Source organism: Petaurus breviceps, unplaced genomic scaffold, assembly GCF_028583685.1.
Source record: "Petaurus breviceps papuanus isolate PSGF00001 unplaced genomic scaffold, PetGlider_PUasm1.0 90822, whole genome shotgun sequence".
Classification (NCBI taxonomy): domain Eukaryota; kingdom Metazoa; phylum Chordata; class Mammalia; order Diprotodontia; family Petauridae; genus Petaurus; species Petaurus breviceps.
The window spans coordinates 7,213,973-7,229,097 of record NW_027187351.1 but is presented as its reverse complement, the minus strand read 5'-3'; the positions used below and the strand labels follow the sequence as shown (position 1 = coordinate 7,229,097).

General features: G+C 35.6%; 1 protein-coding gene across 2 annotated transcripts in view; it reads right to left on the bottom strand.

The window, feature by feature from the left end:
• TINAG (tubulointerstitial nephritis antigen) overlaps positions 1–15,125 on the bottom strand; it is a 213,661-nt gene that overhangs the window by 88,708 nt on the left and 109,828 nt on the right. For both annotated transcript variants that reach the window (XM_069070639.1, XM_069070640.1), the window contains exon 9: positions 10,618–10,741. In XM_069070639.1, coding sequence (XP_068926740.1) covers positions 10,618–10,741 — 124 coding nt within the window. The remainder of the gene's footprint in view (positions 1–10,617; positions 10,742–15,125) is intronic.

The window sequence follows — 15,125 nt, the reverse complement described above, 5'->3', positions numbered from 1 at the left end:
AACATTAATGCATTGTTGGTGGAGTTGTGAGTTAATTCAACCACTCTGTAGAATAATTTGGAACTGTGCACAAATGGTTATAAAACCATGTATATACCCTTTGACCTAGCAACACTACCACTAGGTCTGTATCTCCAAAGAGAGGGAAAAAAAAGAAAAGGAAAAGAATCAGGACCTATATGTACAAAAGTTTTGTAGCTGCTCTTTTCTGGTGCCAAAGAATTAAAAATCGATAAGACCCCCATCAATTGAGGAATAGACAAATATTGGCATGGAATATGATGGATTATTATTGTGCTATAAGAAATGATGAACACAATGCTGTTAGAAAAACCTGGAAAGATTTACATGAACTCATGATGCAAAGTGAAACATACTGTATACAAAGTAATAGCAATATTATAAGATGATTAGCTGTGAATGACAGCTATTCTGAGGAATACAATGATCCAAGGTAAATCTGAAAGAGTTATGCTGAAAAGTGCTATCCATCCCCCAAGAAAGAACTGATGATGTCTGAATACAAGTTAAAGCGTATTTTTTAAACTTTATTTTTATTGAGGGTTGTTTTTTCATTTCTATTTTCTTTCACAACATGACTAATATGGAAATGTTTTGTTTCACTACACATATATAATATATGGAATTGCTTGCTTTCAAAATGAGTGGTCTTGGAAAGAGAAGAAGGGAGACAATTTAGAATTCAAAATTTTAAAAGCATCTGTTAAAAATTGTCTTTATAATAAAATACTCTATTTTTTTTAAATTGACACATGGTGAATATACTTCTAACTACTGAATGTGAGCATGTTTGTTCTATAATTTTCAAAGTCAATTTATAGTCAGAAACTTTTGAATAATTTATTTTGACATGCTCTTGTCAATATCCCTTGTAATTTCAATACTTGTTTGCTTGTTTTTATTTGTTTTTCTTTTTGGATAGAGTTTCCTCGGGCTTCTGAGTCATTATGAATGAAAGAATAAAACAGTTAAACTACAAAAAGGGAAAAAAGAAGAGAGCTCTCAGCGTGAGTACAATGACATAACTTTTTGATTCTATAATTGAAATTTTATTTTTTTTAAATCGTGAAATTACAAACTTTCCCCCAAGCATTCCAATTGAAAAGCATTAAATGTTATTTTTAAAATAATTCTTAGATGGGTTGAAAAAGAGACTTTTGGGGTGGCCAGGTGGCTCAGCGAGTAAGAGCACTGGCTCCAGTGTCGGGATGACCTGGGAATCAAATCTGGGCTCAGATACTTAGCACCACACCCAGAAAAAACTGGCCATGTAACCTTGAGCAAGTTACTTAACCCTGATTGCTTAAAAAAAAGAAAGAAAAATAGACTTTCCAGTGGATAAAGCAACAGACCTGGAGTCAGCAAGATCTGAATTCAAGTCTGGCTTTAGACACTAATTAACCATAGGACCCTGGGCAAGTCAATCCTGTTGAATGTTTGTTCTTCATTTGTAAAAATGAGGTGAGAAGGAAATAGCAAACCACTAAAGTATCTTTGCCAAGCAAACCCCAAATGGGGTCATGAAGAATTGGACACAATTGAAAAGAAATGACCCAACAACAACATATTTTGCAGTATTTTAAAGAAAATTAGAAATCTTTAAGATATTGTACAAGCCTCAGTGCTGACAAAAACTTACTTGGGACCTTGGACACTTAACCTTTTTGGTTCTTAATTTTCTAATCTATAATTTGAAAGGGTTTGACTAGATGAGCAATGTTTCATTGGAAAGAAAACTGGATTTGGAGTCTAAAAGTTCTGGGTTTGTACCAAAGCTCAGATAATTACTAATTGTATGACCTTTGACATGTGACTTAACCGCTTTGCCTCTCTGTTTCCTCATTTATAAAAAATGTGGTCTTTTTAAATTGACATAGAGAAAGAGAAAAAATGCTTTAAAAAAAGTAATTCAAAATTGATATAAAAGAAGAATGTTTCCACAACTGACACTGAGGAAATTGGAATGAGATTTTCAAACCTAAATTAGCATCAGGAAATTCTAAATTGTGTGCTGTAGATTTTATATGAGGAATTGATCCTGTAATTTTCTTTCTTGATCTTTCAGCATATGTGCTATTTTCCCCCCGTAGTAATCATCAGGAAGTAAAAATGTAAACCAAGGAAAGGGAGGGTGACTGCTACTCACTTTTGGTGATTCATGTAAAAATAATGAAGCAATAAGAAAATTACAAAATATTGTTAGAAGACTATGAAGTCTTGGTCAAGAAATTGAAGAACTTAACAGGTGGTATATGCATCTTGGTTGTGATCAAAAAGTGAAGGATTCAAGGGAGAAAATAAGTTTTAGAATTGGACAGTTATTTAAACCCTATTTGCCTCAATTTCCTCAAATATAAACTAGGAATAATAATAATACTACCTACCTGACACTTCTAGGAGTCAAGATGGCAGAGTGAACAGTAAATCATCATCCTCCCATATGCACCTCCAAATAATCATAAAAGAGCACCTCAGAACAAATCCTAGAGCAGCAGAATCAGTGGAAAGATGGGGTAGAGTGGTCTTTTAGCCCAGTAGACAAGGAGGATTGTCAAGAAAGGTCAATTTCACTCTAGTAAAAGGGAAGGGCACTGTAGGACAGGAAGCATTCCAGCAAGCAGCAGCAAGCCCAACCTCAGCAAACTAGTGGGAGATCCTGAGCCCTAGTGTGGTAGAGCAGGCAAATGTCAACACCAGGCTTCTTCCTCACTACCTCCCCCACATGATTTAGCATAGCCAGGGCCCTCCACATGCCTCCATGTTGCCCTGGGAAATAGAAAAAAACCACACCTGGCCTCAGCACACACCAAACACCACCATTAGGAACCCAGCTCAACACAAGGTAAGCTGCTCTGAAATGGTATGCCCTTACAGCTTCCAGCAGTGCCACTTCACCCCTCAACACAGCACCAGACATGCAGGTGCCCCAGGGTTCACAAGGTAACACCAGGTAAACAGTCAAGGCCTGCAACCACTGACACAAGAAACCTGAGGCAGAGCCCCTTCCACACTGGGAACAGAAATCAAATTCAAAAGAAAAGTGCACCCAAAATGAGCAAAAAAAAAAAAAAGAATCTGAGCCTAGAAAGTTGTTTTAGTGACAGAGAAGACCACAACAGAAGCGCAGAAGAGGATGACAATGTCAAAACGCCTATGGGCATAACCCCAAAGAAAAAGGGGAAGTGGTCTCAAGCCCAGAAAGAATTAATAGAAGAGCTTGAAAAGGAGCTTAAAAATCATATAAGAGAAGTAGAAGAAAAAATGAGAAAAGAAATGAGAATGATGCAAGAGAATTATGAAAAAAAGAGTCAAGCTTAGAAAACTGTTTAAACTGTTTAAAAAGTAGAATTGGTCAAATGGAAAAGGAGATACAAAAATCCACCAAAGAAAACAACTCCTTAAAGAGTACAATCAGCTAAATGGAAAAGAAAGTACAAAAGCTAATTGAGGAAAAGAACACCTTAAAAGTTAGAATTAGGCATGTGGAAGCTAACAGTTCTATGAGACATCAAGAATCAATCAAACAAATTCCAAAGAATGAAAAGAATGGAAGAAAATTTAAAATAACTCATGGTATTAAGATATCATCAAGCAAAACTGCCTTGATGTCCTAGAATCATAGGGCAAAATAAGTATTAAAAGAACCCACTGATGACCTCAGGAAAGAGATCCCGAAATAAAAACTGCAAGGAACATTATAGCCAAATTTCAGAATTATCATATGAAGGAAAAAATATTACAAGTGACCAGAAATTAACAATGCAAATACTGGGGAATCACAATCAGGATTACACAGGATTTAGCAGCTGTAGTATTAAAAGATCGGAGATCATGGAACATGATATTCTGGAAGGCAAAGGAGCTAGAACTACAACCAAGAATCACTTAACCAGAAAAATGAAGCATAAAACTCCAAGGGAAAAAATGGTGAGAGACAGACAGACAAACATAAAAATCATCAATAACGTAATGTTTAAAAAAAGACATTTAGGAGAGATACGAGGAAGTAGATGGTGGAGGATGAAAACGAGCATCCTACAATTCTATAAGAACAGTGTCAGGAGTGCTAAAACTCAGGATAAGCATAGGTTGCTGAGGAAATCTAAAGATAACAAAAAAGAGGGGACTTTGATGACAATGGGAATAAGTGGAGGATCAAAGAAGGCCTAAGATTGATACTCGAGATCAATGATAACTAATTAGGAAGAGCTCAATCTGTTAAATCTATTTACTTCTCATTTTCTCTGTAAAGAATACTGGGCTGAAAAGACAGAATAACAAAATGCCTAATAAGAAGATGAAATTAAGGCTTTATAGATTTAGAACTGGAAAGAATCTCATGCAACATCTAATTCAAAGCCCTCATTTTACACATGAGGAAAATGAAGCTGGAAAATTCAATTGACTTGCCTAAGATCATATGCATAAAATAGAAGAACTAGGATTTGAAGACAGAGATACTGGCTCCAAACCCATCACTCTTTCCCACTGAATCATCCTGAAATAGAAAGTAATAAGATATCTTTTATGAGTTTGTTACCTGCCCCAGATTAACTGCAGTCCTGAAAGTTTTGGCAGATATGAATGCTGAGCTAGTATTAGTGAAAGAGATGAATAGCAGATGTACTACAAGACTAAAGAAGAAAAGGAAAGAGAATGGAATTGGTGAGTTTGACTTCAATTCCTAGAAACCTTCTAGAATGTTATCTTTAAAGAGAAGGCTAATAAGAAGGCTAGGAAAGGACGTGGTAAACAAAGAGAGGTAAGATAGCTTTATCAAAAACAGGTCATGCCAGAATAACCACATGTGGTTGGTTTGTTTTCTAGAGTTACTCATTTGGTGTTACAGCTAAAATTTCCCTAAATTTTAGCAAACTATTTGATGAAATCTTCCAGCACTTAGTATAATGGCTGACTTATTAAATCAGCATTCAATACTGGCTAGTTGACTTGAGGAAAATATAGAAAGGATTCGATGATGTGGTAATTTAATTAAAGAGATTCAATGTCTAGCACAACCTCTAATACATAACAATATGCCCAGGACATAGTAGGCATTTAATAAAAGCTTAATGAATTGAACTGAATTGAATTTAGAGTTGGTTGAATGTTTGGACACCAAAAGTGATCATTAATGACTTGTATCAACTTGGAAGGAGTTTTACAGTAAAAAGTTCCCAAAAAATCTGTGTATGGCCCCGTGATTTATAAGAATTTGTCAGAAACTTGAACATAAATTAACCTGAGCATAGATGGTATGCTTATCACATTTTCAGAAGATGGAATGCTGGTTACAATAGCTAATACACTGGACAACAGTAAGTGCTTTCAAAAGGACCTTGACAAACTAGAGCATTAGCCTGTGTCTGGTCAAAGTTTTAATAAAGATATATAAAAATACTCGATTAGGACTTTAAAAAAAATTATACCACAAGTATGAGGTAGGGAGGAAATAGCTAGAAGACCAGTTATCTGAAAAATTAAATTAAATTTGGAATTGTAATGGACTATAATGGACTTACAATGAGTCAGCCTTGTGATATGAAATGCAAGAGAGTTAATGCAAATCTGACTGCATTGAGAGCCATAGTGTTTAGGAGTAAGGAAATGATAGATGACAATCTCACCTCCTTTGTCCTAATAAGACCACATCTGTAGTAGACTTACTATCTATATACAACCTTCAACAAGTAACTTAACCTCTCTGGCCTTCATGGCTTCCTAACATCTAAAATGAAGGTGTTGGACCAGATGATCTCTACGGTCCTTTGTACCTCTGAATACCATTATCTCATGATCTTTAAGGTTCCTTCCAAGTCTATCTATAATTCTAAATGAGAATGCCATAATGAGAAGGCTTTATATGATAACTCTTTTCTTCATGAGTTAATAGGATTTGTTGTGGCAGATTTAAAAGCTACTCCATGGGAGAAAGTTAAGCACTCTGGCAAGGTACATTGACTTACTTGAGCCCTTGGAATGCTTTTTTAATTCAATGAAGCATCATCTTCCTAAGTGTTGTAATTAGAAAATTAGCAGTTACTAAAGAAGAAATAAATTAAACTCTACCACTGAACTCTAATGCTTCAGTGAACTAAATAGTACCCAAGTGATCTGAAATAATTCTAAAGAAACCCAATTCACTCACAGGGAGTAGTTTACCCACTGGAAGAATTGGCCTCATTAAATGCTACTTGGATATACCAAATTTAAAAAGGTTTCACTTTTCTAGGAGTTTACAAGGTGAACAAAAATCTCTTGATATATAAGCCAAAATACAAATTAAATAAAGTTGACTAGACCAATTAAATATCAAAATATTGGCATTTCATCCAAGGCTTCATACTTGCCATCTATTTGGAAATAAAAAATACATGACAGACAGGGATAGGGAGCCAGTCTCAAAGAGGACCTGGGTTCAAGGCCTATCTCTGACACATACTTGCTATGCAATCTTGGGCAAATCACTTAACCTGTCTATGTTCCCAGGCATTTATATCAGATGAAAACAAGTAGAGGAAATTTCCAACTTAGTAAATATCTATAGACAGATACATACATACATACATACATACATACATACATACACATACGTATGCACATACACATATATAAGTATCTGTTTATGTATATATAAATATGCACATATACCCAAATACATACATACGCACACATATATGTATACATATGTATACCCACACAGATATGTGAGTATGTATGTATATGCATGTATATGAAATACAACTAGCTTAAAAAAGGTCATAGAAAAACTGGTGCCCCAAATAAAATTAACTTCTCACTTTCGGTTCATTGGCTTAGCTTCCATGGGTAAGGTAGCATTTTAAGTATTCTTTTTATGGTAGAAGGGAATGAAATTGATCACCTGGCAGTGGGACAGATCTCCCATATAAAGGAAGTTGATAGAGAAGAGTGAAATTAATCCTAGAATATGCTGAAAAAAGAAACAGGTAAAAGGAAATGAAAAAAAAAGAGTTTGGGTGAAAACAAGAAAGAAAAATAAATGAAAGTTGTATCATTTTTCCTGGTGAAGGAATTTGGTATCTAGGTTTGGAAGTTAAGGCAATTAGGGAACATCTGGAAGGTTTTAGGGAGCAAACTACTTAAGCTGTAGTAGAAAAGGTGATAGAGTAAGAAGTGCCACCCCTGTTCAGCTCCACTCAGATCATCTCTTTCACTTCCTTGATGCCCCTGAAAAATTGGCCTCCACCTCCTGGAACCACCCTAGGCTTTGATAGGACAGCTTTGCTATCAATCCTAGACTAATAATATGATGGTGGGGTCAGGAAAGATTAGTGTACACTGATTCACACAGAAAGAAACAGCAGAATGTCAGAATTTGTGACCATGACAATGTTGATGTAATAAGTGAAGATCAATGAAGATAAATTCAAAATATCTATCTCCTCTCTCCCAGATTAGTTGTTCACTGTAAAGGGAAAGTTGAATGAAAGGAAGAGGTATAATAAATGTGGTTTTGCAGAATACAATTTGATTTAGATGCAAGAAACCTTGCAAGGAATACTTTAAAGACAAGGAAACAGGATGAGGTAGGGAGTGATCACTGTCCTCTAGACTAGATAAAACACTACTTTTTTGAATGGGGACTATCAGAAGAAATGTGATTGAGCTACAACAATCAAAAAGACTAGCTGACCCTCTATTGTGTGGAACCAGTTTTCTTGCAGCTGTATTGTTGCATGTCTAGAATTAGTGTGATGAAGTGATGCCATCTGAGCCTGGTGACCAGCATTACCAAGGAAAATGCTACTCCCATTCACTCTCTCTTTTGAGATCTGGTGTGATTCCTTTCCAGTCACTCCCTTGGGTCCTGCCCTTTGAAGGAGTGCATTTCTTTTTCAAAGTAGCTGTGGGAAAACAATAGGAAGGGGAAATAGCCAAGGTCCCATATCCCAAATTGCTCTAAACTTAGCATAATCACTCCCAGACAAAGCCACTGGATCCTTTGCCTTGGAATTTCAGGGTCTAAGTTTCAATCTCTGTCTCTGCTCTGGGAAATAAGAAAAATATAAATCAATAATATTCTTTCCACTACTCCAGATCCCTCACTCCCCCCCCAGGCAAAATTTTTTCTAGTGTAATGTATTTCTCAATTCTCAAATTTTTCTCCTCAGTACTCTCTCCTCCCACACTGCTTCTGTAACATTTGTATAGGACAGACCTAGGATTTTATTGTTGTGGTCAACTCTTTGTCATATTTAATGACATAGTAAACAGAAAACCAAACTCTTAAGGAATAGAGATTCAGAGAATAGGCATACCTATTCTAAAAAGAGAGGAGGAAAAAAATGGAGGAGATGAGACCTTACCAGTTTTCATCTCTTCTGTCCAAATCATTCTAGCAAACTCAACAGCTAAGTTCTATGAATCTTATGCATGATTTGATCATGTAGTCTCAATCATGTAATATTCTCTCTTCAATTTCCTGAGACACTACTAGGTTCCTGGTACAACTAATGTTTGGCCATAGTAGTGAGCCTTTTGTGTATCTCTGAACCTGCTTTCTTCCTGATACACTAATACCCATGCTAACACACCTATCCTTGGTGATTACTGGATTCAACTTCCCATAGTCTCTCTTAGCATGGGAAAGGTTAGGTTATCACTTTATCCTTCAAAGCCTAGCCCATCAGTCCAGAGTTAGGACAAACTAACTGAGTGTTAAGCAAAGGAATACTGGTGGATTTACCCCTTAACCAACAAACATCCATCTCCAATGCCTATCTTCTTGGCAACCCCAAGGGGCGTTACACATGTTTTGGGTTTTTTTTTTCCTTTGTTTTTGTTTGAACAAACATTAAAACAAAAATATTTCTTCATATTGACACAATATGAGTCAATGAGCATTAATAAATTTTGTGATACATTTAGCACTCAGTTTTACCACATTCTCCAATCTTCCTTGTACTTTGTACTTACAGTAGCATTGAAAAAAGCACCCAACACCACTCTGCATTCTTATTTCTTATTCTTCCCTCATTTACATAGGCCTAACATTAAACACATATGGAACAAATTATTTTTATATTCAGGATGGATTTTAAAATGGAAGGAAATTGAGGGGTGGGCAATGTTTATCCTTCTGATTATATACTGACCTCTATAAAAATAACAAATCAATCAACAAGCATTCTTTAAATGCCTACCTACTAAGTCTCAGGAATTGTGCTAGAGTTTGGAGATATGAAGACAAAAATGAGACCGTTCCAGTCTTCATGGAACTTACTTTCTACTGGGGAAAACAATTTGTATGGATGAATGCGTATGAATACACACATACAACATATATGATGTCTATATGTATGCAATACACATGCATACATGTATTCACAGAATAAGTGCAGCTAGATGACTCAGTGTTTCCAGCACTGAGTCTGAGTCAGGAAAATTTGAGTTCAAATCTGGCCTCAAACACTTACTAACAGTGTGACCCCGGGCAAGTCACTTAATTTCTATTTGACTTAATTCACGGGAGAAGAAAATGGCAAAGAAGTAAATAGTGGTGTGCTATGCCACGGAGTCAGGAAGAGTAACACAAATCAACAACAACAAAATCACTAGATTTGAGGGGTATACAGAATGGTTTAATGGAGAAAGCAGCATTTGATCTGAATCTTTAAAAAAAAAAATGGTTTCCTTAAGGTAGAAATGAGGAGAGATTTTAATACTGACCTAGAAAATAGCCATTGCAAAGGCCAAGCTACTACAAAGGAATTCTCTTTGAGCTACATAAAAAGACTAGTTTGACTAAACTAGTAGGAAGAGAAGTAGAACTAGATGGAAAATAGATGGAAAAAAAGTGAATAAAAGGAAGACATTGATGTTAATGGAATTGCACAGTACCTGGCACATAGCATTTGCTGAATAAATATTTATTGTTTAATTTATTCAGGAAATAGTAACACTAGCCTACAGAGTTATGTAGCACTTTAAGCTTAAAATGTCTTAAATATCCTTTGGGATCCTCATAACAATACTGTGCAGACTCCTTGAAAGCAGGGCCCTTTTCACAAAGTGTCTGCCACACATCAGTTTGGAAGAAATGCTTGTTGAAGTAAATTGAAATCCTATTTTATGGATGAGGAATCTGTGCCTGGAAAAGTAGAAGGAATTGCCAAAGTTTGTACAATACCAATGGGAAAGTCAAAATTAAATACTTATCTTGTGACTCCTTGACCACTTCCAGAACACCAAGCTATGAAATGTTATTATCCATTTAAATATCAAAGGATTATAGACTCTTTAGGAACATTGTTACCTTCTTATATAAAGGTATATTCTGTGGTATAGTTGAGCAGACCACTGGCTATGGAGTCAAAAGACCAAAGTTCAAATCATGCCTCCTATCTCTGTGACCCTGGGCAAATCAAAACCTCTCTGGACCTCAGTTTCTATCATAAGGGGAACTGGACTAAGTGGTCTCTGAGATCCCTTCCATGTCTTACATCTATTATCTGTAATTTTCACTTAGAGGCTTGATTCCCCATGGGTATACAACAATACCATGAACTGATTTTTCAGAAGCTTTGATGGAATACCTGTACCAATTTGACTTACCCAGTGAGTTTGACTGCATGTGTCCGTAGATTTTTGTATTTTTCTGATTCATCCTTTATGCTGTTGACATGTCTATATATCCCTGTTTTGTAATGGAAGAAATCTTCATGGACTTGCATTATTGCTAAAAGAAAAGTCGACAACATAATTGACAATAAAAAAAATATGAAGAAAATTTGTGGTCTTTTCCAACTTTAAAAGGACCACAAAATTTAACTCAGTTTTCTCTTTTTAATTTAATTGGTTGTGATTTTTCCTATTCTCCTGTAACAATGTCATTGGAATATTTATAATATTATTTAAATCTATATTTTGCTTATTAAAATCCATCTAATCTAAATCAAAGAAAACAATATCACTAGAAATTAAATCACTAGCAATCAAGTCCTTCTACTTTGTACAAGTGATTGTTTTTTTTTTCTGTTAACACTGTTCTCTACTACCCTATAAAAGCTCCGATTAAGCCTGCAGTGAAGGGTGAGACTCACAAAAGAGGTTTAAAGTCATTGTTCTTAATCCTCCAATAAATATAAAACTTTCCGTGGCAAGTCTGAATGGAAAGTCATACTTTGGAGCAGGGAGATGAAGCCAAGATTTTATTCTTCAAATACTCAGGAAAGAAGCCAATAGTAGGATTTTTTTTTGTAAGAAAAAAACATTTATGATTTATGATAAAAATGGGCTCTTTGATTATTTCTTTCTGATATTATAGACTGTTCTGTTAAGGAGTCATGGCAATACAAGGTGAAGGGCTTTCAAATTCCTTACAGAAGTCGACATCCCTTTAAAATTTCACAGGAGTATAGGCAAAGGAAATAGAAACTATGTAAATTTTTGGACCATAAGTTTGAAATGCATTTCATTCATTCACTTAATAAATATTTATTGAGTTCTTCCTATGAGCAAGCTACTGATAATAAAAGCTCACATGTAAATAGTGCTTGGAAATTTTCAAAGTATTTATCTAATAAAAACCAGTAAAGTAGGTATTATAAGCAGTGTTATCCCCCAGGAGGAAAACCGCCCCAGTGTGTACAGTGATTTGCTCAAGTGTGGTGTGTGGTGCATAAAATGCAGATGGTGTATAAAAATATCAACTAACATAGGGTGATAAGGTTTTCAAAGTGATTTTATACACACACATTCACATATGCATATGTGTATATGTACATATACACACATATATGTTTGTATTCATTGCATACATTCTATATGTGTATATATTCAGTGAGATTATACATGTGCAGGTATATACACACATGCATACATATATACACACAAACATATAATGTTCCCAAAGTGATTAAACACACACACATGCATACACATGTATAATCTCACTGAATCCTTACAACACAACCCTAGGAGGTGGATGCTACTATTATAGTATACTATAACAACCCTTGGAGATAAGTGTGGATTAGCACACACAGGATTAACCCACTATCTCCCTTGAGAATTTACAATACTGTAGTGCCTAAAGGATTTTGCTTTTGTCTCTTTCCTATTACCTCTACTTCTTTTAAATTCTATAGGATGGCCCTGGAGTCAGGAGGATCTGAGTTCAAATCCAGCCTCAGACACTTAATACTTATTAGCCATTCGACCTTGGGCAAGTCACTTAACCCCAATTGCCCTGCCTTCCCCCCTCCAAAAAAAAATTTAAGTTCTATAGGATATGAAAGACTATGATCTTGGAAGTACTGAAGAGTTAAGTGTCAGGGGCAGGAATTCAACCCAAATCTACTGAATGCAAACACAACACTCTTGGCCTAATGGATAGATTGTGAGATTTTTGAGTCTGAAAGACCTGAGTTTGAATTTTACCACAAACACTTACTAACTATGTGATCATGGACAAGTCTCTTAACCTGATTCAGTTTCCTCATCCAAGGGTTGTTTTAAGAATCCAGTGGGATTATACATGTGTATGTATGTGTGTGTGTGTGTGTGTCTGTGTGATTACTTTGGGAACATTATATCCCAATGTAAGTATTGGCTATTACTTTTTTATAAACCAGACTGCATTTTTAAGTCACTGTATAAGACCTTGGTGCTATTGTTCAGTCATTTTTCAATTGTATCCAATTCTTTATAACCTCATTTGGGGTTTTCTTCACAAAGGTACTAGATTGATTTGTCATTTCCTTTTCCAGATCATTTTACTAATGAGGAACTAATTACTATTTTTAATTACTAAGGAGGCAAACAGGGTCAAGTGATTTGCCCAGGGTCACACGGCTAGTAATACAAGGCCAGATTTGAAGTCAGAAAGACGAGTCCTCCTAATTCCAACCCCAGTGCTCTATCCACTGCTTCACTTAACTTCCCTATAAGGTCTCATACTAAAACAATTAAATCAATTTTGGGATAACAAGTGCGGTATGATACAAAGAACACTGCAAAAGAATGAAGAAAAAAAGAAATTTTCATGATAATTTTGCTGTATATTTGAATGCAACAGCAAGTTGTGCATAGCAGATTTGCAATTTTATGTACAATCATCCTTTTTATTTTACTGTTATAAAAATGCTTGTTTTGTTCCATAAATTAAAAATAAAATTTAAACATTTTATTTGATTTGAAGTAAGAAGGCCCATGTTAAAAATCCTAGCTCTGGCAATTACTCCCTGCCTAACTTTGGGCAAGACATTCTAGTTCTCTAGGTCTCAGTTTCCTCCTCTACAAAATGAGGACACTAAACTAACTAGATGATTTTTTTTTTTGCTTTTTGGAGGGGAAAGGCAGGGCAATTGGGGTTAAGTGACTTGCCCAAGGTCAACTAGATGATTTCTAAGGCTATTTTTCCAGCTCTAAAACTATTACTCTAAAACTAAAAGTAAACAAAAAAATTTATAAAGACCAAAAAATTAAAAAAAAAACTATTATTCTACAGTCCTAATTTAGCACCATGGCACCAAAGAATTTGATATTTGGAAGGGACCTGTGAGCTCATATATTGGAATCCAATCTTGAAGCTATTGTATTTGTGCTTTGTTTTCAAAGAACACCACGGTTATCAGGTAAATGATGACATGACTTGCAGTTGACTTTGATTTGAGTGAGTGAGGGCTGCAGGAGGTCACAAGCCTCACTTTCTCCTCCAGAGCCATCTGGATCCATGAAGCTGTACCTTAGAATAAAAGTGTCCCTACTGTAGTATGCCAACAAATGATGACCCAGCCTCTGCCTGAGGACCATTAATAATAAAGAACCCACTCTCTCCCTAGGCAGAAAACTACACTTTCAGATAGTGTTATTTACTAGGAAACTTTTCTTATGTTGAGTCAAGAGCTAACTCTCTATAATGTCCACACATTGCTCCTAGTTCTGCCCTCTGGGGGCCAAGTAGAATAAGGCTAATCCTTCTTCCATATAACAGCCTAGATCAATCTAGATTTGAAAGAAAGAGCAAAGAGAAAAATAATGCTGGTTATATAATCATTCCTGGAACTGTGTTAGTGCAGCAATGTAATAAGCATTCCATTTTAGATATGCCTCTCTTCCATAACTTTTTTTTCTGATAACACTCATATAGTCTCAAAGGAAGACAATTCTCCTTTATCTTCTATTAACCACACATGCGTAAGACTGAAAAAGTTTAAGGTACTGTAGTGCCTACAGGATTTTGCTTTTGTCTCCTTCATATTATCTCTACCTCTTTTAAATTTTGTAGAATATGAAAGGTGATTCTCGGAAATAGTGAAGAATGTAGAAGAATGCGTGTTATTATTTATTATTTATTCAGAACTATCTTGCTTTTCATATCCTCTTGTTCCACTGAAGGGGGAAAATTGGCTGTACATTGGCCCAAGCATAACAAACAGACAATCAGATTGCATCTCCAGCAGAATGAGTCAACCAGCACTTTATCCATTTACAAAAATGTGCAGATATTGCCAAAAGCTTTTCTGTTCTATAGAAATAGTCAGTCCTTCAGCTCTTATGACTCACCTCTTTTTGTAAACATCATGAATGGTACATGTTCTCCTGTTTGTCTAAAGAACTATCACCTAGAGCAGAATTCTTTAACTGGAGGACCTTGAATTGATTGTTGTTTAATTTTTTTTTCTATTTGGATATAATTGGTTTCCTTTGCAATCCTTCAATTTTATTTTAGACAATTAAAACATTATTTTGAGAAGGGTCCATAAGCTTGCCCTGACAGTCAAAGAGGCATCTCTGAAAAAAAAAATGGTTAAGAAACTCCTGTCCTAGAGATATGCAAGCGTCATACCAGAACAGCTAATTTAAGAGTCATGTATCTCCAATCTTCTACACCAAGTAAAAGGAGGTCTTTTGTAAAGACAAAGATTTCTGCAAAGATAGTTTGCTCATGGCCCCGAATGAAATCCAAAGGTCTCTGTAAAGTTTTCTGACTGGTCTAAGTTGGCAAGTGAAGAATACATGGGACCAGGGGATCTGGGTCAAAGTCCAAATTTTGCTACTGTATGACTTTAAACTTATATGACCTTAGGCAAGTCAGTCAACATCTCTGAGAAAATTTT